Source organism: Petaurus breviceps, unplaced genomic scaffold, assembly GCF_028583685.1.
Source record: "Petaurus breviceps papuanus isolate PSGF00001 unplaced genomic scaffold, PetGlider_PUasm1.0 128, whole genome shotgun sequence".
Lineage (NCBI taxonomy): Eukaryota > Metazoa > Chordata > Mammalia > Diprotodontia > Petauridae > Petaurus > Petaurus breviceps.
In genome coordinates, this window is record NW_027185664.1 from 2,174,753 (window position 1) to 2,201,334 (window position 26,582).

Genomic DNA, 26,582 nt, shown 5'->3' on the forward strand with positions numbered 1-26,582 from the left:
AGGGAAGATCTACAGATTACCATTACCATTACGGAGGGTTCTTGCCTTTGGAGGTGAGGGGATGATTTGAGCAGAGGTTTCATGTTTGAAGTGGAGCTTGAAGTCAGCTTGGAAAGAAGAGAGGGGTTCCTGTATATCTATATTAGTCTTTCCTCAGAATCATTTCTTGGTGTGTTTAGAATTTTGTTCTTGAGAGATTCTTGTCTTTATTGGACCAACTTCCCTACAAAATATTAGTCCATTTCTACCTACCTTTTTTATGACCTCCTCAAATTTAACATGTATGTCATTCTATATATGGCTTGCTTCTTCTGTTCCATGAAAAACTCTGATAGTCACGGTTTCCTTTCATTTCTTACCAGTTTCTTAGTCAGAATTAGGTTCAAAATAAGTTCCCTCTATTGTTTTCCTATTTTAATATTTAAGATTTTATTTTTATGCTTAATTTAACCACCCAAAAAGTATTTCTGTATAAAGAGCATAACACAAAAAAGAGGATTGAATAGGAGCCTGAATTGCCATATCATACAGCTTTCTTATTTTGGGAGGAGGCAAAGGATATAAATTCCACATATTACTGTCATAACAGTTGTTTGTGCTTCCTTTTGCTCTTCTGTGTGTTAATAAAAAAAAAAAGCTTTAGTGCCCCTTTTTGGGTGCTTTACTATTGCTTCCCTTTCTTCCAGGTACCTTTCCCCTCTCCTCCTCCCCACCCCCATTAAAAACTAAGAGAAAGATGGGGAAACAACCTGGTAGCAAATAGTATAGTTAAGTAAAATGAATCAGTACAGCGACCATATCCAAAAATGTGATTATTTCAGCACCTTGAGTCCATCACTTTTCTGTCAGGAGGTACTTCATCTTCCTTCTTTGGAGATATGGTTGGTCATTACATGGATCAGTTTTTGGTTTTTTCAAAGGTTTTTTAGCTAAGATGGTGGAGTAGAGGAAGCATTTCAGCTGAACTCTCCCAGCATTCTTCTCCAGACTACTAACATAATGCCTCGATTTGAATTCTGGAGCAGCATAGTCATTAAAAGGTCAGGGTGAGACATTTTCCTAGCCCAAGACAACTTAGAAGATCAGAAGGAGAGACCTGTGAAACTCAGATGGGGACTAGTCAGAAGCACAACGGGCAGCAACCTCAATTGTGCACCTTGCAGGTGGTAGCAGTAGCAGCAGCAGCAGTTTGGGGAACTCCTGCTTCCCAGAGACAGTGAGGAGATTGGACAACTGGTCAGAAAGAGATTACCAGGGTCCTTGTGTCCTGGCATTGGGCACAGGACCAGAAGCTGTTTAGCACCTCCACTGCCCGTTACCCGCTTCTAGGTTACAGTTCTGGGGGGGAGAGGAGTACTTGCAGTCACAGGAGAGCAGGGACCCTGGTTGCAGTTCTAGATTGAGAGAAGTGCCAGCACTTGTGGTTGCAGGGGAACCAGGCCTCTACCAGCCCCAGATACAGAGAGAAGAGAAGTGACCACGCCTCTCTCTGAGAGGTCATGCCACCTTGGGAACAAAGAGAATGTACAGACAGCTCCTCCCTCCCATGTAGCACTAGCTTTGGTGAAAAAGCCTGAAGCTATGGGCAGTGGTTAGCCCCTACCCCCCCACGAGCAGAGCCAACTTTAATGTAAAATTCAACATCAAGAAATAAACTAGAAAGATGTACAAACAACAACAAAAAGAGAACCTGATCATAAAAAGCTACCATGGTGACAGGCAAGATTAAGACACAAACTCAGAAGACAATGATGTAAAAACATCTTCAAGCAAAACCTTAAAGAAAAAAATGTAGATTGAACATGGACCCAACAAGAATTTCTGGAAGAACTAAAGAAAGATTTTTTTTTCAGCCCCCAAAAAACTGATTTTAAAGATTAAGAGTGGTAGAGGAAAAATTGGGAAAAGTAATGACAGCAATGCAAGAAAATTATGACAAGAGAAGTAATATCTTTATAAGAGAAGTATAAAAAATACTGAATAAAATAACACCTTAAAAAACAGAATTGGCCATGTGGTAAAACAAGTACAAAACCTCACTGAGGAAAATAATTTCTTAAAATTAGAGTTGGGCAAGTAGAAGTTAATAATTCCATGAGACATCAAGAAACAATAAAATAAAGTCAAAATAAAAAGAATGGGGAAAAAAATAGAAGAAACTGTGGAATATATTGGAAAAACAACTGATCTGGATAATGGACCGAGTAGATGTAAATTAAGAATTAATGGACTACCTGAAACCATGATCAAGAAAAAGAACATAGCATATTTCAAGAAATTATAAAGGAAAACTGCCCCAATATCTTAGAGCCAGATGGCAAAACAGAAATTGAAAGAATCCACTGAACATGATTAGAAAAAGATCCCCAATTGAAAACTCCAGGGATGTGGTAGCCAAATTACAGTGCTCCCAAGTCAAAATTGTTTTTTCTTTACAGTATTGCTATCATTATATAAATTGTAATACATCTCATTCTTTTTCTAATTATGCTAGCCAGATTCTCTCAAATCATCTCCATCATTGCTTATAGTGTGATAATCTGTTAGATTCATTTACCATAAATTGGTAAATTCTTTACTTGATGGGCATCCCCTTATATTTTGGTTCTTCCGCTGCTACCCTTTAATCCCTATTTCTTTTTTTTTATTTTTTCTTTTGCTTTTTGGAGGGCAATTGGGGTTAAGTGACTTGCCCAAGGTCATACAGCTAGTTTTTGTGTTAAGTGTCTGAGGCTGGATTTGAACTCAGGTACTCCTGACTCCAGGGCTGGTGCTCTATTACTGCGCCACCTACCCACCCTTTTAATAACTATTTCAAGACTAGAAGTTTTATTTGCTTTATGATATTTCCCTTTGCAATATTATCCTCCTTCTCAATCCTCCCTCCTCCCTTATGCCTGCTATTTCCCTGTTGACTTTGATGTATTTCTATACCATCCTGTGTTGAGGGAGGGGGAGCAGTTTATGTTTAACTGAACATGTTTAACTCTTCTTTGGTTCAAAGGAATGAGGTTCATCTAGTGCCTAATCTGCCACCTCTTTCTATATTTGTATACTTTTTATCTTACACACTGCAATTATGAGAAATAGAAAGTTCCATTTCCTTCCTCCTTTCTGCCCTACTTTATTTGTCCTTTTTCCTTCTCTTTCCCCCATTCAGAACCTGAGAAAAAACCAGTCTAACTCTACATCCTCTGTTCTTCCTATTTAGCTCCCTCTGTAATTTTTTTTAAGACAGTAAGGATTTCTTTGTGTATAAAAGTGTTAACAGTACAGTCTATAGCTTCTAGTTGTTTGAATCAGTATACCTTTTTCTGGACATTTGTGTTTATATTTCACAGACCCTCCTTGGCTCTGGTCTTTTCAAATAACATACTGGAAAGTCCTATCTTCCATTAAAAGTGAATTTTTTCCCCTGTAGTATAATCCTGCAAGTTAAAAATGCTTTGCAAAACTAAGTTATTCTTGGTTGTAAACCTATGTGTTTTGCCTTTTGGAATATTGTAGTCTAAGATCTCTCATTTATAGTAGAAACTGCCACGTCTTAAGTGATCCTATATAGTTTCTTGGTATTAGAATTGTATCTTTCTGGTTGCTTACAATTTTTTTTTTTTTTTGGTGTAGTAGCTCTGGATTTTTTGACTGATATTCCCAGAAGATTTTGTTTTGTTCTAGAAAGTGATTGTGGATTCTGACTGACATCACTGTCCTCTTGGTTCTAATAGAACTGAGCAGTTTTCATTTATGATTTCTTGAAATAGTGTTCAGGTTTTTATTTTTCCCCTTTTTTTTATCAGCCTTTTGATTTTGTTCTAATATTTCTTGCTGTCTCTGGTGTCATTTATTTCTGTTGAGTTGATTTTAATTTAGTAGTGTCCGTTACTTGAGTAAGGTTTCCCATTCTGTCTACTAAACTAATCTCCCAATTTTTTCCTCTAGACCTCTTATTTCATTTTTTAACTTCTTACATCATTTCTTCTAGGTATTCATATGTAGTTCTTGTAGAGAATTTGTTTTCCCTTGAGTCTTTAAATGCCCAGCTTATTCTTCAAACTGCTTTTTAGGATATGTTTTGGTTTATTTTTTTAACAACTATTAAGCTGTAGTTCAGCCATTCACAAATTCAGTCATATTGTATGTAAACAGAATCAAGTAGCAAGTTGGAATTTGATGTAGAAGAGGTCTAGCAGGGCAAAGACTGGAAGTTGAAGAAGTATGTGGGAATCAGTGAGGAGAAACATGTTGGACTAAGGAAAGAAATTATATGAGAAAACCTTTATAAAAAAATTTTGCCTAATTTGTTTTCTATTTGTACCTATCTCCATTGTGAATTATCCTCCCCAATTGCATACTTCCCTTTCAGATTTTATTTGCATATAGTCACATTTTGTCATACATAAACAAATATTTACTTTATACTTAAGTTCATGCTTACTTTTGTCTGGGTTTAGAGAGGACAAGTTTTTATTTATATATAATTAGTTATGTGTTCAGTATACATAAACAACAAATTAGAGGAGATGCTATGTAAAAAAAAACAGAATAACCCTCCTTGTAAAGAATAAAAGATGTCATTTTATATTTATTTTTGAATGACACATAAATTGATGGAGGGACAGGACAGGAGGGCAGGGCTTATGGGAGATTTTTCCTTAGACTTTTGTTATATCAATGTGGGGAAACTCCCTGGTTTAGAAATGCCTTCCACTAATACAGATTGTCAATTCCTCTGTAATTTATAGTTGTAGAGAATTGTTCAGTGTACTAAGAGTTAAATTAATTGTACATTCACGTAGCTCGTAGATACTAAAAAGTAGGATTTAATTTCAAGGACAATTATCTATGCCCTAGCACGAGCCATGCTACCTTTTAACGTATGACTTTCTTAATTTTTGCCTGTTTGAGGTCATACAACATAATAGATATGGTGCTGGCTTTTGAATTAGTAAGACCTGAATTCAAGTCTTGCCTTTAACACGTACTAACCATACTACCTTACACATGTTACTTAAATTCTTGGCGTAGACAAAGTTCTTTAAGACTATAAATTATAGATCTGCATTTGTAGAAGAAATGCCTCATCCATACCAATAAAATCACAGGTCCAGAAAATGTTATTTCCCAATAAGAATACTGAATTAGTGATTTATGGGAGTTTTGTGTCTTATTTTGCTTTGTTTTTGATGAAGATTACTTCCTAGTTATTAGTACCTGGGCTTCAGATAGAAAGACAAATTGTGAATTGCTGTATAGAAGGGTTTGAAAAGTAATCTCACCTGGTTCACTAAATAATTCATTCTATTTTGAAGAAAATTAAAATTTGGAGCCTAAGATCAATTCCTCCCTCCCACCCTCCAGCTTAGGGGATACTTAACCTCCCTTTAATTTGAGATTTCCTAAGGACTCCTATACATAGACAGGTATACAAAATTTGAAGGTCTGTTCACCAGATCTCTTGGTCTCCACTCTATCTCTCTCTAGCTAAAGAACTCTTGGTAGTTGGACCTTTAGACACAAAGCCCAAGCTGCCTTGTTTTTGTCAGAAACCCCAATCCACCTCCTCTCCATACCCTCCCGCTCACTAGAACATTTTTAAAAGGTGGTCACATGCCATTTACAGATTATCAAATTCAGTTACAGTGCCTATATACAGTATTAGGAAGCATACCTTTGTGTTAGGTTGATGGAAATGTTTAAGAACTTGTTTTTTGCGTCACCCAGGATTTTGCATTTAAGAGAATGTGTAGCCACATGAGCCAGTCTGGAAAAGTAAGGGCTATTAACCTGTGTATGGAAGATCCCCATTAATCACAATTGGTATTCATTAAAGTGTAATTGCACCTTCTATGTTAGTAAATAACTGAACGGATTAGGCTGTGTGTGCATACATAAAAATTGAGAGTGAATAATAATAGTTTTCTTTTGGTCAGTTCAGTAAAAAAAAATGCGAAAGTTTTGTTTTGTTTTTTAATCTGTTGTGGTATTCATTAGAATAATAATTTTTACTCTTTATTTCAGACCACTTTAAACACCTTTGATTGGTGGGCTCTACCAATTTTTTCCTGTGTATTCATTTCTGAGGCTTTCCACTCCTTCAGATTTCCTTCTTTCATGTCTTTCATCTACAAAGCCTTCCATTCTGTCTATCCAGCAACATAGTCCAACACACAAACCCAGTTGAACTTTTATATATCACTCACCTTCCTATCATGTAATTTCTTTCCCTTTCTAGGTTCAGGCTTACTTGACTATTACTTCTCAAATTCTTACCTATCTCACCTTTTCTCCTGATTTATTTTTATTTTTTGGTTTGGTGGTAGAGAAGATAGCATGACAGGTTTCAAATATCAGAAAGGCCAAAACCAGAAGAATCATATCTCTTTAAGTAAAAGGTATCTCCTCCCTTCCTTGCTTTAGAAGCATTTCTTCTTTCCCAATAACCTGTCCCTATCTCTCAACTCTCAAGAAAAAACCTCAAACCAAATATACTGTGAATTTTCAAGTTAGCAATTTTCACTTCCAGAGGTTTTAGTGTGTTAACAGAATTAAATATTATGGGGATAATGTGAGTTGTTTTGATTTTAAGTAGACTTAATACACAAAGCCCTTTTGTCATTTAATAGAAATTTTAGCTGAAACTATCCATTTTAAAACAAAAAGATTATTCAGAGAGAGCTAGCAAAATGTCATGGAAATGTCATGAGAGCAAGGACTTAGGATAATTATTATGGAACCCTGTGTATTGTTGGCCAGTTGAGATAGAATTTAAAGTGTCTTTTCAACCTTGGGGAGAAGGCAGAAAACTCCTCTCTTGTTCTTTGATAATGCTTTCAAAGCCTTTATAACCTGGCTTCAATCTACATCTCCAAACTGATTTCCCCACTACTCCTCACTGTAAATGAATCCTTCTCTCAGGCCCCCACAAGCTTTTTATGGTGATTCATGCTTAATTGTTTGCCTTCACTCATATTAGTTTGACTTAAAGAGGCCTTTCTCCCTGTCTAAGTCTTATCCCTCAATCAAAGCTCAGCTCAAGACTACCAACTCTGGATTTACTCTAATATTAATTGATATACACTTTTTTGAACTCCTATAATAGCATACCTCAGACTATGCCATTTGATTATTTTCTTCCTTAAAGTATATGTCCTTAGTTTCTTAGACCAAACTTCTTTGAGGGATCATATATAATTTTGTATCTCCCAGAGCATCTAGCTTATTTCTAAGTGCAATAGATAGGCATAATTGTATAGAAAAAGGTAAGTAAGGTTCCTCTTGAATTCCATAGAAGATATACAGTGTTTAAATGGTGATACATTTGAATACTTAATTAACAGAATTTCAGTAACATAATTTGGTAACTTAAACTTTATTACTGAATACTTGACTTTTATAATTATGTAAATAATATTTGTTTGATTTTTATTTGTAAGGTACCTCTTATTCAGGTTATGAAGCAGCAGTATATTCAGCTGCCTCCTCCTACTACCAACAGCAACAGCAGCAACAGAAACAAGCGGCAGCAGCAGCTGCTGCTGCTGCTGCAACAGCTGCCTGGACAGGGACCACCTTTACTAAAAAAGCACCATTCCAAAATAAACAACTGAAACCAAAACAGCCTCCCAAACCACCCCAGATTCATTATTGTGATGTTTGTAAGATCAGCTGTGCTGGACCACAGGTATCTACATTTTATATTACTGCAAGTCTTAATGATCATATTTAATAAGTGTGGACGGCATTATAAGTTTTTTTTTTCCTTAAAATAGTGCCATTTTGGCCAAAGCATTTTTGTTTGAAGGGAGTTATTGCTATTGAGACTTGAAAATAATAGTTTAAGAGAGGAACAGTAATGAATATTAATGTAAATGAAAGGCCTATAGCTGTTTATATGAAAGACGTTTTGGGTTTTTTTTTTTAAGTTAAACTTCAGTTTTTATGTCTATTTTGGATTTTGCCTTCTTTCCTTACAAAAATACACGTTATTTTATAAGCATTTGGAGAAAACTCCCATTTTGGGAAGAAGGATATAACCTTCCTTTTTTCTTAAATCTCTCTAAAGTTCTGTTTTAATCTTGGTGGGAGTTTCATAAACTCAGTAGACTTTAGGAGCTAGAAGGGACCTAAAGGTGCATAATTTCTTCATTTTACAGATGAGGCAACCTTGTTTACTGTAATATTTTTAGGGCATATAAACAAATAAATAAGAAATAAGCAGGAATTTCTGAAATAGTGTAAGAACCTTTAGTGAACAATTTTTAGAAGAGCTACAGGTCATCCTAATATAAAGATGGATTTATTTAAAAGTTGAAACTAAAATAGTGGCTAGTTTGTGTGTGTAGCATGTGGAAAGCCATCTAGTTGCTTTATAGTCACATCATGTATAGGGAAGGGCTTAGGAATTCTGGCAACAAGAAAAGTGCAGTGAAAGCTCACTCAGAGTGCTGGGTAAACAAGCATAGGAGGCTTTCTGTTTTTCCTTGCTCTTTTTTTGTTTCTAGTCAGTAGTTCTTCTTATGTATATGTGATAAGGATATGTGTCTGTCCCTTGTCAGTATCAGACATATTCAGATCTCTTCCCAGGCATAGTCTGTTTTCCCTTTTTCTAAAGGGCCTGAAAACACAATGAGAATTTAGTAGCTGGAAAGTTTCAGATGTGTTTCTAGGAAGGGGAAGGCAGGTTCTTGATGTTTTCCTTCCCACAATGTATTAAATCTTCAAAGCTTTAATTTGTCTTAAGCCTCCTGGATTAGGTTTGTTTGACTAGGTATTGTATTGCCTTTAAAACTCTTGGGCCATTAAAAAAAAACAGCTATAATCACTGAGTTACAGGTACCCAATTTAAGACTATCTTGAATATATGTATGACTGCCATCCATCTTCCATTCTAAGGGAGTATAATATCATTGGAGTTGAGTATATGTATGGCATGTGGGCTCCTGGAACGAGCATGTGAAGGGTTATATCATTGAGGATAAATATGCAAAGCCTCAGTCTGGGTATATAATGATATTATAGTGTTGGAATGTGAGTTTACAAAGGTTATGTGGAGCCTTCATGTAAGTGTAAGAAGAAATGATTCTATGAGATACAGATGTAAGAATTTCAGAATGGGCAACAGACAGATGGGATGAGAGAGATATTATGAGGGGTGATCATTATATAAGAATTAGATGTTCTTTGTAGTGAGTGAATACATGAGATAGAAAAGCTAGAGCATTTCATGTGAGAAAATGTTCTTAGAGTTGAATATGTAATACTAGGCATGACTATGAAATAATAGAATGTCATGTGTATGGAACACAAAAAGAAATTATGGAATTTAGGACTGGATATGGTACTTGTTGATGAGGGATGATTATAAGACTGTAAATGAATTGAGCCAGTATAGCTTCATTTCAGCAAACATTAAGCTCCAGTTATGTGTAAGACACTTTTAGTCTCTGGGAATAAAGAAACAAAAACAAGACAGTTTGTCTCCTTATATTCTCCTGATTGAGGCCATGGAACCCACAACATGTACACAAATAAGTAAATATAAAATTATTTAAGGAGGGAATGAATACATACCAAGGCAGGGTGGGTAACAAGATGGCCAGGGTAGAATATGAAGCATGGCTGAGTCTTGTCTAGATATATGCTGGGCTACCTACCTATATAAATTTTCACTTAAAAATTTGCCAATAAAGACAGCATGGGGTCCAGGACAGAAATTCCAAAACTGAATAGGTTAAGTACCTCAGAATATATAGTCTCTGGTGTTAGTTTAGTCTAGGGGAAATGGCAAGGAAATGTTTGGACTGATAAGTGAAGAGTGTCTGAAGCTGGCTAGGGAGAGGGTACTAACATTTAGGGGGATACATGTATAAGCACTGGACTGACAGTCAAGAAATCTAATATCCTAGGCCTGTCTATGCCGATCGAAACTGATTTGGAGGTATTTTGATTTAATAAACATTTATTGAGCATCTGTTTTGTGCATAGCCTAGTAGACTATAAGCTTGACCTCTGTGTTTCTTCATCTTTAAAATGAAGACGCTAGATTAGATCTCTAAGGTCCCTGTCAGCTCTAAAAGTCTGTTGTATGTATGAGTAATGCTAATTAATTATATGCTTTTTTTGAAAGAAAAGACATAAATTTTGAAGTCAAATATGATTTCATTAAAGGATCACTGTTAGCCTCAAAAGTCCTGGAAAGTGTCCTAAAGACCCTGACCTTGGGCAAGTCACTAAATTTTGTTAGGCCTCAGTCTCCATATTTGTAAAATGAGGGGGTCCAGATAGCTTCTAAGGAAATGAATGATCCTATTATTCTGCTTCCTCATTCTCTTAGAAGTAAAACTACTTTTATTCAAGTAGTACTGGCATTGAAGATGTGTTAGAAATTTAACTCATTTTTTCTTTAGCATATTTCACTTAGATTATGTGTTAAATGAGTTTTTTGTGAACTAACCTATGAGCTTTTTTACCATTTGTAATGTTTCTGTGGGAAATTGAAGAGTTCCAAACAGTTAAATGACAGATGGTATTTTGGAACTAAAATCTATTTGTAAGCTATTATCTTTATATGTATTGGACTATAGCTAGAGTTTTTGTTGATGTAGGATATTTATTTATGGAAGAGAAATATCTTTTCCCTACTTGCTTTTGAATCTGTTGCCAATGATAGGTATACATTTACCATTACTATCTTTTGATTTTAAAAGGAGAAGCATATCCTTTCTGTCTAATCAGTTGTTTTTTGTAAAGGAGAACTCCCATGATTCTGAAAATTACTGTATTTTATTAGAATCAGTCGACAGAGCCACCAATCCGCTAGAATAAATTTGGCTAGTTTGTAAGGAATTCTACAATCTAATCTTCAACTACTTCTGGGAACAGAGTTATCTTGACTTTTAAATGAGTATTAAGAGATTTATAAATTAGATTATACTGAATGGTATACAAATGAAGGAAAATGTTTTCTTTTAAAACAGACTTATAAAGAGCATTTAGAAGGACAGAAACACAAAAAAAAGGAAGCTGCATTGAAAGCTTCTCAAAACACCAGCAGCAGCAGCACCTCCATTCGTGGGACTCAAAATCAACTACGTTGTGAGCTCTGTGATGTGTCTTGTACAGGAGCAGATGCATATGCAGCACACATTCGTGGTGCTAAGCATCAGAAAGTAGGTGCCTTTTCTCACACACAGACACACACATGTACGCACACATACATAATGCCTACATATATACCCCTTATGTCATCTTTGGGATAAGGGTTTAAGTAGAAGTAAAGGTTGCTTTTCAAATTTCATAGAACTTAACAGTATTGCTTCATGATTTCAGTGATATCTCCACTTCCTTTAACTAAAATACTTAATGTATTGCTGAATTTGCTCCTTAAGTTTACCTTGTAGAAACTTTAGAGGACTAATTTCATTACTTGGAAAATTATCAGGTGCTAATATTTCCTTTCTGTTAACCTTCTGTCTGATTGAATATGACCTTGAATAAGTCATTTAATGTGTCTTTGCTTTGGTTTCCTTATCTAAATAAGGTAGAAGCAATGAGTATATTTATGTATTTGCCTCATAGTCATGTTGTGAAAATAAAAGTTCTTTAGTTGTAAGATACTGTAGAAATTTAAAATAAATCCTCTTCAAAGATTAAGTGGCCTATATTCACATGTGAATATACTAGGAATTCTATAGGCAAATTAAAAATTTGTATTTTAACTGTTGAAGTTTAAACTGAACAATAATAGTATTTGTTGAGCTGTAAGTTATCACAGCTTCCTAATTTTACAAGTGAAGAAACTGAGGCCTAGATGTTTAATGAATTGCCTAAGGTTACCCAGCTAGATAATAGGTAGGTATGCCTAAGGTTACCCAGCTAGATAATAGGCAGGTATGCCTAAGGTTACCCAGCTAGATAATAGGCAGATATGCCTAAGGTTACCCAGGTAAATAATAGGCAGATTATCTGTTTATTCATGGATTTAACAGGAAGCAAATATGTAAAAGTCTATAACACACAAAATTTTACTGAATAGAAAGGGAATAGTTGGACTTCATTGTAAAGTGTTGTTTATTACTTTAAAAATCTGTATATTCTACACAGTGTGACAGATGCTAATGTGTTTTTATAGGTGGTAAAGTTACACACAAAACTTGGCAAACCCATTCCTTCAACGGAACCAAATGTTGTTACCCAAGCTACTTCTTCAACAGCTGCATCTGCTTCTAAATCAACTGCCTCTACTTCTGGTATTGCAGCTAGCAACAGTACTGTGAATTCTTCAGTTGTAACTTCTGCAGTCAAAGTTCTGACACCTGCTACGAACACAGGTCTCAATACAGCATCAAACACTAAAGCATCAACAGTGCCTCCAAGTATGGCTGCAAAGAAAACATCTACACCCAAAATAAATTTTGTTGGCAAGTATACATGTCCTTTGCTATGAAACTTATATTTAGAAAATTCAAAAAATTTACAAGATAGTATTTTATATGAAAACTAATTGGAATGTTATTTTTATAAATAATATAATTAGTTATTTGTGCCCATATACTTGTACTTTTGTTTCTTCACCTATTTAGCAGGATAGTCATCGCCAGTAGTTTAAAAAAGAATCTTAATAGTTTTAAACCTATTTTTACAAAACACTTAAGCAAGCTAAGATTAGATGTCAAGTGATCAAAAGTTGGTAAAATATAAAAGGGAATTTGAAGACAAGATTGTTTCAGCTTTCATTCATCTGTCATTTGTTGAAATTCACTTGGGCAGCATGAATTTTAAAAATGAAAAATCCTGTGTGAAAATTTGGTCTATTTGTAAAGTGGAGATAACCACCCAGACTAATGAGGATGAATTGTTAAATAGTTTTGAGTTTCTCAAAGTGAAGATATTATGAACACTTACTTATTCTACTTGTTAATAAACAGCAAAAGCTAAATGTTTTTAAGACTCGAGTCCTTAAATCAAAATGTCCATAATTGCTAAGTAGTGGTATTATTATAGGAAGATTATCGACATATCCAGTTTAATTCATGTGAAATTTGTTTATGGTTAAAATTTACAAATTTATATATACCCTTTTTCTAGGTGGCAATAAGTTGCCGTCAATTAAAACAGAAGATTTGAAAGGTACCGAAAGTATTAAACCTACCCCTGCCACTTCTGCTGTACAGACCCAAGAAGTAAAATCAGACCCATCAGACCCAGTGACACCTACAACTCTTGCTGCTTTGCAGAGTGATGTTCAGCCAGTAGGCCATGACTATGTTGAGGAGGTATTGAAATGAGAATATGGTTATTACAAAATTCAAACTATAGATTTGTTGTGAAAATGTGTTTCTGGGGAGAGGATTTATTCATTTGCAAATCTTTTATAACTTCTATTTTAATCATATTAAATAAAATAACAATTTCAAAAATGTGTTCACTATAGGCTGAAAATGCTTTTAGTTCCTTTGTTTTTCACTTTTATTCTCTGCCTAATAGCAGCATACTTAGTGACACTTAACTATCCAGAATGGTAGAAATAAGCAAAAAGAAGTCTCAATATTAAAGAAAATAGCCCAGATAAAGCCTTGGCATTTTATTTCATAAGAGAGAAAAAGGAAGCTTAGTATTTATTATTTGTAAAACTGTGTTAAATACTTATTTAATAAGCCAAAACATCCTTGAAGATGAGAAGTTGGGAAACATTTAGTTTCTCAGTATACTTGCTCAGATGAGAGGGATTGGAAGAGATGGCTTCCATACTCCCTCTGAACTTGGGATACTTTGAACCTTCTAGATGAAAAAACAATAAAACTTTACCTATGGGGAAGGCTTCTAAAAGGAGCACATTGAAGCAGGGAGGAATGTTATCTGACCACCAGAAAAAAAGAGCAAATGTGCTTGTTAAATAATTGTACTTTGTAAAAGGAAGGCTGTTTAAAACATTTTCTTATATTATTAGGGCCACTCTCATAAGGTAATCTACTTCAGTAGCCTCCAAAGCTCTCAATAATGACCCTAAATCATCAATAAAATGTTTTTGTGTTCTTTATCTCCTGTGTATTGAGGAGGGAAAATATATAATAAATTTTTAGGAAAACTTACACTAAAACACCATTACTTAATGAGAAACTATGCTAGATTTTGAGGTGGTACATTAAAGTTTCCTGTTCTGAAGGAATTTACTAACTAGCAAGATAATTAAGCTATATCTGCAAATAACTAAGTATATTTCAATTACCTTCAAAATTCACCCATCCAAAATTAACACAATTCCTAGTTTTATGCTGGATATATGATCCTCAGTACTTCTGAGAATCAAGGTTAGGAGCACCCTTAAATCTGGAAGTAAAAACTGAAATCTATCAGTAGTCCATATAACATAAAAATATACCAGATAGCTGTTAATTGGAAAAAGCTTTAGCCTGGGAATCAGAAGATTTGGAATTCTGAGTTCTGTTAATGACTAAATGACATCAGGTAAGTTCTCTAAGCTGTAGTGAAGCCTGAGAGGTTTTGCACTAAATGATTTCTAAGATGCCTTCTAGATTTGAGATTCTCTTAATTCTACATGTGCTCCTAATTAGTTGTAGTAGCTCAAATTTCAGTAGTGACTCAATTCATCATGTATATAGATATAGTCTCTACATGCAGACCTAAATAAAATTGGCATCACCTAACACAGTGGTATTTAACAAGTGCAGGCTTAATTGAATTATAAAGGTCCTGCTTTAACAACAGAAACTGTTTATGGGCCAGAGTCAAAAAATGAATCTTTATCTAAATTTCTATATGGGCCATCCTGTCAAGCTCACAGACAACTCCAGACATTTTGTATTTCTTTTCTTTGACTACAACTAATTGTGATTAATGAAATAGCCTTTCTATCATTAGGCTACAGAATTTTAAAAGTGAATGAATGATGTAATTTCTAACATTCTATAAACATAATATGTTTTCCTATTTTTAATGTTTTTCATTTGTTTCTTTAGGTACGAAATGACGAAGGGAAAGTAATTCGGTTCCATTGTAAGCTGTGTGAGTGTAGCTTTAATGATCCCAATGCCAAGGAAATGCACTTAAAAGGGAGAAGGCACAGACTTCAATATAAAGTTAGTGGAGATTGCTGTCATTACTTTGTATTTATTAAGCATTTATATCCTAGAAAACAAAAAATCAAAATGACACTATTCTGACCGTACAGGAACTCATATTCTATGGGTGTTGTGACCCATAGGACATACCTATTTTTTCACCCACATTTACTTAACTTTGCAGTTTTTATGTATTTGAAACTAATACCCATGTACCAATTGCCTATTTTCTTTTAAGGCAATGGACCTTGATTTTATATTATGAAATTTTGGATTTTTTTAAAGAGCATACTAAGAGATGATAATTGCATGACCATAGAGTGTTTGAAGGATGTGTGAGACTCTCTACACATTCATAGAGTCTTGGATGTAATTTCTGCATACAGCACTTTGGGGATCTAATTTGAGTTACTATATGTGTCTGAAAGCTATCATAATTTTACTGAATTTCCTCCTAATTATTTTGAATCAGTGAGGTTTTACTGTAGTGACTTGTATTCCATGGGAAAAATATGTAACTAAATAAATACACAGAATGTTGAAAAATTGTGCTGAAAAGACTGATGAAAAATAAATTTTAAAATATTTGTTTATGTAGAAAAAAGTAAATCCAGATTTGCAAGTGGAAGTAAAGCCCAGTATTCGAGCAAGAAAGATCCAAGAAGAGAAAATGAGGAAACAAATGCAGAAGGAAGAATACTGGAGAAGACGTGAAGAGGAAGAACGCTGGAGAATGGAAATGAGGTACTATTTTTCACTTTAATAAAATATGAAAAATTGCTTCATACTTGCTAAATAGTTTAGTTGTGAATGACTGAATAAATAAATTAATGGTGACTGATGTTTTTAGACAAGGTAGGTTTGTGTACAGTACTTTACACTTTCAGGGAGCAGCAGCAGCAGGGATCTACTTGCATTATGTCTCCTTAAATAACTTATTTGGAGCTTTTTTAGCAAAATTAAGAAAAAGAGCCAATGTTAAATTTCACGTCTAAGGAATTATTAGGTAGCCTCAGATAGCAGTAGAGCTTGGGGCTAGATTTCTAGTGGTTTGTCCCCATTGATAACTAGAATTGGCCTCTTCTAAATCAGTATCTTAGTCAGATATCACCACCATCCTTACCCTCCCATCTCCAAGACTTTCATGCTTCTTTCCTTTTTCTGTACTTCCTTCCATTAGGGCCAGCTTCTTCATCCTTTTCAATATGACAATTAGCTAATCTGTCAAACTTGTATTACTAATACATTTGGGGAAGCTATAAGAGCTCCTTTGGGGCCTTATAGTTTCTAGGCCACACATATACATTATAACAAAGACTTTTTAGAGGCAAATAGTTTGGTCTTTTGATTCTAGTGTATTAACTTTTATAAATTAAATCAGCTAATAAAAATGTACAAACTAGTACAGATGGAGCTGTGGTATTGGTTGAAAAAAATATATCATTTATTAAAATGCAAATATTCAATTAAGAATTAATTTGATTTATATATTAGAAATTGTTTCAACAATTAAGGTAGATTTCAGAATCTTTGTATTAGTAATCAGATATATGAAGAAACAATACAAGTGATAGCTATTTCCTCTTTGAGGACAAAACAAGAAAGAACAAGTTTAGTGGGTTTATATTAAATTCAATTATAATACACCCTGAATGGAAAAATTGGGAAACATTTAATTATTTCCAAGAAAACTAATATATGTAATTGATGTAGAGTATGTTAAAAAAAAAAAAAACCTTTTTCTGAGGAGTTTCAAGTGTAGTGATTTATAGAATTTGTGACTTAGCATAAGAATGGTTTTATTAACTCATTTGGGCCCAGTAGTGTAGTTAAATTGTTCTTATTTGTATTTTTTCAAAATGATCACTAAACACTATACTTGGTATTATACCTGTAGCACAAGAGACTATGTGATACAGTAGATAGTGAGCTTGATCTCCAAAACAAGAAAACCTGGGTTCATCTTCTGGCTGTGACACTTGCTGGGTGTTTTGTCTTGGACAAATCATTTAGTCTTTCAGTGTGCTAGGCAAATCTCTGAGATCATATGTTGAAGAAAGGGTGCCAACCTACACTTTTAGAGAGTTGCCTCTATCAGTGAAATAATTTAATCTAGGACCTGTCCCTATTTATAGCACTCTGTCCTGGGCCGTCTTCTCTCTTTATACAAGTTCATTTGGTGATCTCATCAGCTTGCATGAATTTTATTACCATCTCTATACTGATGCTTCTCAGATTTAGTTATCCAGCCCTGACCTCTAGTGTCAACTCTCCAACTACCTATTAAACATCTTGAACTAGCTGTCTCATAGACATCTTAAACTCAGTATGTCCCAAACTGAACTCATTATCTAAACTCTCCTCTCTCCCCAAATTTCCCTAATATTGTCAAGGGTACTTCTATCCTCCCAATCCCCCAGTCTTGAAAACTAGATGTCATTCTCAACTGCTCACTTTTATCTTTGTAACATCTCACACATATTCTTCATTCTCTCATCTGATATGGACACCACCCTTGTGAGGCCCTTGTCACCTCTTACCTGGACTCTAGCAATAGCCTGCTGGTTTCTTCTGCCTACCAGAAATCTCTTCCAACTCCTCTGTCTCCTTCAGTCAGCAACTAAATGATCTCCCTGAAGTACAAATATGACCATGTCACTCACGTACTCGGTAAACGTCAGTGGCTTGACTCCCTGTCATCGCCTGGGTCAAATATAAGACACTTTGTTTGGTGGTCAGAGCTCTTCATGACCTCCCCACACTCCTGTCTCTCCCTGGTTACACACTCTAAGATCCATTGAAACTGGCCTCCTTGCTACTCTTTGAACAAGACTCTCCATCTCTCAACTCCAGCCCTTTTCCCTCCCTTCTCATCTCTGTCTTCTGGCTTCTCTGAATTTCCTTCAAGGCCCAGCTAAAATCTCACCTACTTACAGAAAGCATTTTCTCAATCACTTGTAATTCTGGTGCTTTCTCTTGGTTGAATATTTCTGTTTTATCCTGTATATAACTGGTTTATACAGTTATTTGTCATCTTCCCCATTGAACTTGTGAGCTCATTTAGAGTAGGAACTCTATTACTTTGCTTTGTATTCCCAGCACTTAGCACAGTGCCTGGCACATAATAGGTGCTTAACTCTTGACTTGGTACCTCCCATATCAGTCTGAATATGTGCTACATGTCTCCTGAAAGTCTGAGTTATATGAACCCCAAGTCTAGCCTCCAGTTGCACTCTTCAGCAGATATGACTCAAGCCTTATTGGTCTTCACAGGAATAAATTGGTGCTACAAAATAGCTGATATAATACTGTATAGGTTACAAAGTAGACTCTCGGTTGAACCCCATAATGATCCTTTTGAAGTAAATATTACAGCTGATATTCCATGACAAAACTAAGACTTCTGTTAAGAGATTCACCTGTGGTTATAGAGCTCCAATGTCAAAAAAAGACTTTGAACTCATTTCTGAGTCCCAAACTCTGTCCACACTGCATTATACTACACTGCATATCCATGTATATGTATGTGTGTATATCATGTTTATGTGTATATACACTTATGTAGCTATACACGCATATTACTCCTACTCTCAAAGTAGAAAAATCAATCTGTCCTTAAAAACTCTGAGCCAACTGTTTGCATCCCCACTAGCCTCTTAGAGAAATTTCATTGCAAAATATTGTCAGTTCTCATTCTGTCTTGCAAGAGATTATTAATATGACTTAGTAGCTTAGAATGAGGAATGAACAAGAAAGAACAGATGAATTTGAGATGGTCAGGCAGAATTAAAAGAAGAAAGTTGGGAGGAATGATACTTTCTCCACTCAGAGTCCCTGAGCATTAAATGTAGCGTTTTTACCTCCTTTTTTCTCCTTTGTGTTTTTCCCTGCTGCTGTTCCATAGAAGGACCGCTTATAAAATCAAAGTGGTGTGATTAGATGTGATAGAGAAGAATGTAAACGTTTAGCGTGAATCTTCCCCGGTTTTTGTGTTTTGCTCTTCATTGAGCACAAATCATGACCTAATGGCGAATCCAAAATTATTTTATTAGCAATGTATGTATTTTTATTCATAAACATCTAATGTGAAATAATTTTAGACGCTATGAAGAAGACATGTACTGGAGAAGAGTGGAGGAAGAGCAGCATCACTGGGATGACCGGCGGCGGATGCCCGACGGAGGATACCCGCATGGCCCCCCAGGGCCTCTAGGCCTCCTGGGCGTCAGACCAGGGATGCCGCCTCAGCCTCAGGGACCCGCCGTAAGTGTCTGTCCTGTAAATTTGGGGTGAGACGGGGAGGGAAAAAGTGTTCTTTGAGTATTGCTGTGAGTATTTTCACCCAGCCTACCAAGCTAGGTGTTTGGGTACATGAGAACTTCCTGTGGGTTCCTTGTTGCTTCCACAGAACTCCTTTATTAGCACGTTGATTTCCACTTGTTATCAACTTGAACTTTGTTTGCATAGAAGGCCACTTAGCTCTTCTTGTCTTCTAGCATAGAAGGGGGGTACAGAGAGGAGCTAAGGTTTCTACTTTGATCTCTAAGCATATTCCAGCTTTCTCTTACAAGTGTCTTGGAGCCTTTTTGCTTTCCTGCTTTCCTTGATCATATGAAATTGTTCTTATGGAATGTGTGAAGAAAAAAAGTATGAAAACCAAGACATGATAAACTATAGAAGTAGATCTCTTCTGATGAAGAACATTAATTTTAATCATCATGCTTCAGATTTAGTTCTCCTTTTTTCATTAAGAGAGGTCCAGGTCATTCAAGGACCAACAAGATGAAAATACATTGAAGTTAGGGACTTGTACAGAAAAAAAAACCACTAGCTCTGGAGTCATAGGACTAGGGTTTAAATATCGCCTATGTTGCTTTGCTACCTTTGTGACATTGGGTAGGTCAGTTAACCTCTCAGTTTCCTAATCTGTAAAATGAAATTGGACTAGCTGATGTCAGAGGTCTTTTCCAACTCCACACTTGTGTTCTTATGTAAATATTCTGTTTATTTATCTAAACATTCTAATCCCCAGAGGGATAGAATCAAGAGTGGGGGGGGGGGGATTTTTGTGGAAAAAAAAAAAAATAAAAAACTAATTTTGAATTTGCTTACAGGTATTAAAAAAAAAAAAAGCATAGAGTAGATCTAAAAGTTTTGTGTGACTGATTATTTATTGCTATTAAAAGTAAAAAATGTATTTCTGAAAAAAATTAAATGTTAGGGTTTTTATTTGGTTGTGTGGTTGTTTTTTTTTTAGTTATTAAGTATTTTATTTTCACCACCACTCCCCCATGCAAAAAAAAAATATAACAAATAAGCATAATAATTAAACAAAGTCCGGTATTAATAATGTCCAAAAAATTGGTGTTTTACTCTACATGTTAATTCTACCTCTGTCAGAAGACAGGTTCATTGGTCCTGGAATCATAGTTGTTGGTCATTAAATTGATGAGAGTCTTTCAGAATTGTTCTTTATATTCTTATGGTTATATAAATTATTTTCTTGCTTCTGCTAACTTTAATTTGTATCAATTCATAGAAGTCTTCCCCAGGTTTCTCTAAGGTTATCCCTTTCATCATTTCATATGGCATAATAGGATTCCATTGTAGTCATATACCACAATTTGTTCACCTATTCTCCAGCTGATGGGCACCACTTTTAGTTCCCAGTTCCTTGCAACTACAAAAAGCTACTATATTTTTGTACATGAGATGTTTTTTTCTTTGATATCTTTGTGGTATAGGACTAAAAATAGTGTAACTGGATCAAAGGGTCTACATAGTTTAATAGAATTAATTTATAATTCCCTATTTCTTCTCAGTAATGGCTAGGCTAATTCACAACTCCACCAACAATGCAGCCATGTCCATGTTCTTCCATAACCCCAACCAATATTTGTCATTTTCTCTTTTTGTAAACCTTGGCCAATTTAATGGATGGGCACTAGAGCATTAGAAGTGCTTTAATTTGTATTTCTCCAATTTATTGTTGAAAATTAAATATTTCAACAGAAGCAAATTATTTGTTTAAATAAAGTAATTAAAGTTTTTCTTCTACACAGCCTTTACGTCGTCCTGATTCATCTGATGACCGTTACGTAATGACAAAGCATGCAGCTATATATCCAACTGAAGAGGAGTTACAAGCAGTTCAGAAAATTGTTTCTATCACTGAACGGGCTCTCAAACTTGTTTCAGACAATATGTCTGATCATGAGAAAAGCAAAAGCAAAGAAGGTGATGACAAGAAAGAAGGGGGTAAAGACAGGTATGTTTTTTTGTTTTTTCTTGTTTTCAGTGAACAGAATCTGCATTCTCTTCTGCCTAATCTCATTGAAAAAAGAAAGAAAAATAAAAATCTCATAACACATATGCATAGTCAAGCAAAACACTGACCATGTCCAAAAAACATTCATCAGTATGCACTGTGGGTTCATCACCTCTGTATCAGGAGACCAGTAGCATGTTTCATAATGAGTTCTGTGGAATTGATTGGACATTGTATCTATCAGAGGTTTTCCATCTCACAAAAATATAAATTGCCCAGATTAATGGAAGAGGAAATCGAATACATAACTTCATTTTAGAAAAACAAATTGAGCAAGCCATCAATGAACTCTTTTTTTGTTGTTTGTTTTTTTTGGAGGTTAATTTGGGTTAAGTGACTTGCCCAAGATCACACGGCTAGGTTTTTTTGTGTGTGTGTGTTAAGTGTCTGAAGCCGCATCAGTGAACTCCTTAAGAAAATTTCGTCAGGACCAGAAGAATTCATAAGTGAATTCTACCAAACATTTAAGGAATACTTAATCCCAGTACTATATAAACTATTTGAAAAAATGGTAAGGAACCCAACCAAATTCCTTTTATGACACAAATATAGTTTTGATACCAAAACCAGGGAAAGTAGAGATAGAGAAAGAAAACTAAACTATAGTTTACAAAACTATATACCAATTTCCTTAACAATTTATCAATGCAAAAATTTTAAATAAAGTACTGTCAAGGATAAGATCAAGGAAAGCTCATACGCTATAACCAGTTAGGTTTTATTCCAGGAATTCAGGGCTGGTTCAGTATTAGGAAAACTGTGAGCATAATTGACCATATTAGTAACAAACAGTAAAAATCATATGATTATATTAGTAGATACAAAAAAGTCTTTGACAGAATACAGCATCCATTCTTATTAAAAACACTAGAAAGAGTAGGAATCAGTGGAGCCTTTCTTAAAAAGATAAGTAGTAGCTATCTTAAACTAAAAGCAAGCATAATTTAACAAGGTTAAATTTCTCTCTTGCTTTTTTCTTCTTCTCTTCCTTACTGTGGTCTGTTATCTCAGTGACTGACTACTTGCAAACAGTTTTATTTCCAAGGTTTGGTGTAATTAAGATTGTTTTGACTAGTAAATAAACAATAATGCTGTTACGGGGGGGGGGAGGAAGTAATTTCAAGGGAATTGATGGGAAAAATGTTAAGGAAGGCAGCCTAGCAGTTCTAGATTTCAAACTATATAACAAAGCATTAATCCTCAAAACAGTCTAGTACTGACTAAGAATTAAGAGTGGTAGATCAGTGGAATAGATTAGAGACACAGCACACAATAGTAAATGACCATAGTAATTTATTGTTTGATAAATCCATAGATCTCAGCTTTTAGGGGTAAGAAATCACCATTTGACAAAAATTACTGGGAAAACTGGAAAGCACTTTGGCAGAAACTAAACTTACACGAACATGTCACACCATATACCAAAATAAAGTCAAAATGGATATAAATGATTTAGACATAAAGAGTGATAGCATTAGCAAATTAGAGGGACATGGGAAAATGTACCTGTCAGATCTTTGGAAAAGGGAAGCGGTTATGTCCAAACAAGAGAGGATAGGGATTATGGGAAGTAAAATAGGTGATTTTAATCACATGAAATTAAGAATTATTAAGAATCTTTTGCAAAAGCAAAATTAGAAGGAAAACTAGGGGGAAAATTTTGTATAAGATTTGTCTGATAAAAGGCCTCATTTCTCAAATATATGGGAACTGAGCCCAATTTGTAAAAATAAGAGACATTCCTCAGTTGATAAATGGTCAAAGGATACAAACAATTTTCAAAAGAAGAAATCAAAGCTATCAAAAGTCACTTGAAAAAAATTTTTAAGTCACTACTGATTGGGTTATTGTTCAGTTCTGTCTGACTCTTTATGACCACATTTGTGGTTTTCTTGACAAAGATACAATAATGGCTTGTTATTTCCTTCTCCAGCTCATTTTATAGATGAGGGACTGAGGCACACAGGGTTAGGTGACTTTCAGGGTCACAATGTTAATAAATATCTGAGGCCAGAATTCAGCTCAGGTCCTCCTGACTGATACTCTATGCAATGTACCACCTAGATGTCTGTCAGATTGGGTAACGACAGAAAAGGAAAATGACAAATGCTGAAGGATGTGTAGAAAAATTGAGTTAGCAATGCACTGTTGTCATCTAATCCAACAATTCTAGAGAGTAATTTGGAACTGTGCCCAAAAGGATATAAAACCACATACCTTTTGACATAGCAATGCCACTTCTAGGTCAGTATCCCAAAAAGATCAAAGAAAAGGGGAAGGGACCTACATGTACAAAAATATTTTTAGGAGCTCTTTTTGAGGTGGCAAAGAATTGGAAATCAAGGGGATGCCCCTCATTTGGGGAATGACTGAACAAGTTTATGGTATATGATGGAATACTATTGTGCTATAAGAAATGATAAGCAGGATATTTCCTTTTTTTTCTTTTTTTCTTTTTTTTTGGAGGGCAATTTGGGGTTAAGTGACTTGCCCAAGGTCACATGGCTAGTTTTTGTGTTAAGTGTCTGAGGCCGCATTTGAACTCAGGTCCCCCTGACTCTAGGGCCGGTGCTCTATTCACTGTACCACCTAGCCACCCCAATATGCTGATATCATACAACACAATTTTATGAAATTCTTATTTTCTTTATTTTTTTCCTTTTGGAGGGGCAGTTGGGGATAAGTGACTTGCCCAAAGTCACACGGCTAATTAAGTGTTAAAGTGTCTGAGGCTGGATTTGAACTCAGGTCCTCCTGACTCCAGGACAAGTGCTCTATTCACTGTACCACCTAGCCACCCAAAAGTAGGATATTTTCAGAAAAGTCTGGGAAGGTATATGAACTGATGCAAAGTTAAGTGAGCAAAACCAGGACAACATTATACACAGTAACAACAATATTGTAAGGATGATTGTAAAAGATTTGGCTCCTCTGATAAAGATGATAATTTGAGACAGTTGCAAAGGACTCATAATGAAAAATGCTATCCACCTCCAGAGGGAGAACTAATGTACTCTGAATGCACATTGAAGCATACTTTTAAAAAATTCTTTACTTTTCTTGCTTTATTTTGTTTGCGTTTTCTTTTGCACATGGTTAATATGGAAATATTTTGCATGCTCTGTATAATCACAATCAAATTGCTTGCCTTCTTAAAGAGGAGGGGGAAGAGAATTTGGAACTGAAAATTTTTTTAAATGATAATTTTTTTTACATGTAGCTAGGGAATATTTAATGAAATAAATTAATTTTACAAAAAGATTTTCCACCTCCCACCAAAAAAAACCCCTCAAAACTTTTTCCAAATATAAGTTGTGTTTTTGTTTGTTTTTCAGATTTTTATTTTCAGTTCCAAATTTTCTCCAAGTCATCTGCCACCTATCGAGAAAGAAAACAATATCCCCATTATACCCAACAATACCCATTATACATGTGTAATCATGCAAAACATTTCCATATTAGCTGAATCATTCCTCCGCCAAAAAAAAAATATGCAAGGAAAATAAAGTGGAGGAAAATGGTTCAATCTGTACTTAGAGTTCATCAGTTCTACCTCCATCTACCTCTATCTCTTGGATATTGATATTGTCATGGACCATCATATTCATCAGAATGACTAAATCTTTCATAGTTGATCATCCTTATAGTATTGCTGTTTACTGTGTACAACAAATGTTTTGCTAGTTCTGCTCATTTCGCTTTTGTCTCAGTTCATATAAGTCTTCCCAGGTTTTTCTGAAACCATCCTGCTTGTTATTTGTTATAGCACAGTAGTATTCCATCATAATCTTAGCTGTTCCCTAATTGATGGTCATCCCCTCCGTTAACATTTCTTTGCTGCCACAAAAAGCACTGCTATAAATATTTTTGTACGTATTGATCTTTTTCCTTTTTCTTTGGTCTCTTTGGGATACAGACTTATTAGTGGTATTTGTGCGTCTATTTTGACACTGCCATCCTCTGAGGCAGGTGCACATGACCTCACACTTGGACTGTTGCAGGAGCCTTCTAAATGATCTCCCTACCTTAGGTCTCCCCATTCTAGTTAATCCTCTACTCCAAATTCCATTAGTTCTCTATTATTAGCAGCATCGACTGTAAAACCCTCTCCTAGGCTTTTAAACCCCTTCATAATCTGGCCCCTTCCTACCTTTCCAGGCTTTTTAAACTCTTCCCTGTGTTCTGCTGTTCAGTGATACTGGCCTCCTTGCTGCTCCTTGAAAATGGGAAGGGAATGGCAAGCATGTATTAAGTACTGACAGTGTTCCAGGCACTGTGCTTGGCACTTTACAAATATTGTGTCACTTGAGCAGCAACTCTTGAGAGGTAGATGCTCTTATGGTCCCCGTTTTAAAATTGAGGAAACTGAGACCGACAGAGGTTAAGTGAGTCCCCCAGGGTTACACAGCTAGTAACTATTACCGGCTATTTGAGGCTGGTTTTGATCACAGGTATTCCTGTCTCGAGGCCTAGTATTCTCTATCTGTGGCGCCTTTAGCTGGAAAATACTCCATCTCCCATCTTAGAGTTTCACTGGCTGACCCTCATGCAGTCATGGATTATCCGTTGTCTTTCTTTGTATCCCCAGTGTGACACTTTGTTGATTATTATATAATTATGTCCAGCTCTTTGTGATTCCATGGACCGTATTGTAGATTGTCCTTGGGATTTTGTTTTTGGCAAAGATTACTGGAATAGTTTGCCATTTCCTTTTCCAGTTCATTTTATAGATGAACCTGAGACAAACAAAGACCTGCCCAGGGTTACACAGCTAGTAAGTGTTTGTGGTCAGATTTGAACTCAAGTCTTTCCTGACTGTAGGCCCTGTGCTCTCTCCACTGAGCCACCTTGCTGCCTTCTAAGGTCTTGGCACATAGTAGGTCCTTAATAAATGCTGTTAACTTGGCTTTATTAACAGCCAAAGTGATACTCCTAAAGTGTAGTTCTGGCCATATCCTTCCTCGCTGTTGGTGGAACATGACATTACATCTTATAATTATACCCTTGCACTGACTGTCCCCCCATTCCTTGAATGTTCTGTCCCTTGAACACTGCCTATTTATTCTACCTGACTTCTTTTAAGACTCAGGTCAGATCTTACCTTTTCCAGGAGAGGGCTTGACTCATCTCTACCTGCTTCTTCACGTAGCTATTAGTGCCTTCTCTGATATTAC

General features: G+C 35.4%; 2 protein-coding genes across 5 annotated transcripts in view; one reads left to right on the top strand and one right to left on the bottom strand.

Moving 5' to 3' along the window:
• The window catches only part of LOC138171463 (activated RNA polymerase II transcriptional coactivator p15), a 216,307-nt gene that overhangs the window by 160,816 nt on the left and 28,909 nt on the right, over positions 1-26,582 (bottom strand). The gene's annotated exons all lie outside the window — the stretch shown is intronic.
• The window catches only part of LOC138171428 (zinc finger RNA-binding protein), a 76,402-nt gene that overhangs the window by 26,851 nt on the left and 22,969 nt on the right, over positions 1-26,582 (top strand). For 3 of the 4 annotated variants that reach the window (XM_069100943.1, XM_069100935.1, XM_069100955.1), the window contains 8 exons: positions 7,434-7,681; positions 10,977-11,168; positions 12,131-12,419; positions 13,087-13,274; positions 14,979-15,098; positions 15,679-15,824; positions 19,181-19,343; positions 21,143-21,348. In XM_069100943.1, the coding sequence (XP_068957044.1) occupies positions 7,434-7,681; positions 10,977-11,168; positions 12,131-12,419; positions 13,087-13,274; positions 14,979-15,098; positions 15,679-15,824; positions 19,181-19,343; positions 21,143-21,348 (1,552 nt within the window). The remainder of the gene's footprint in view (positions 1-7,433; positions 7,682-10,976; positions 11,169-12,130; positions 12,420-13,086; positions 13,275-14,978; positions 15,099-15,678; positions 15,825-19,180; positions 19,344-21,142; positions 21,349-26,582) is intronic. The other variant, XM_069100949.1, reaches the window with a different exon arrangement.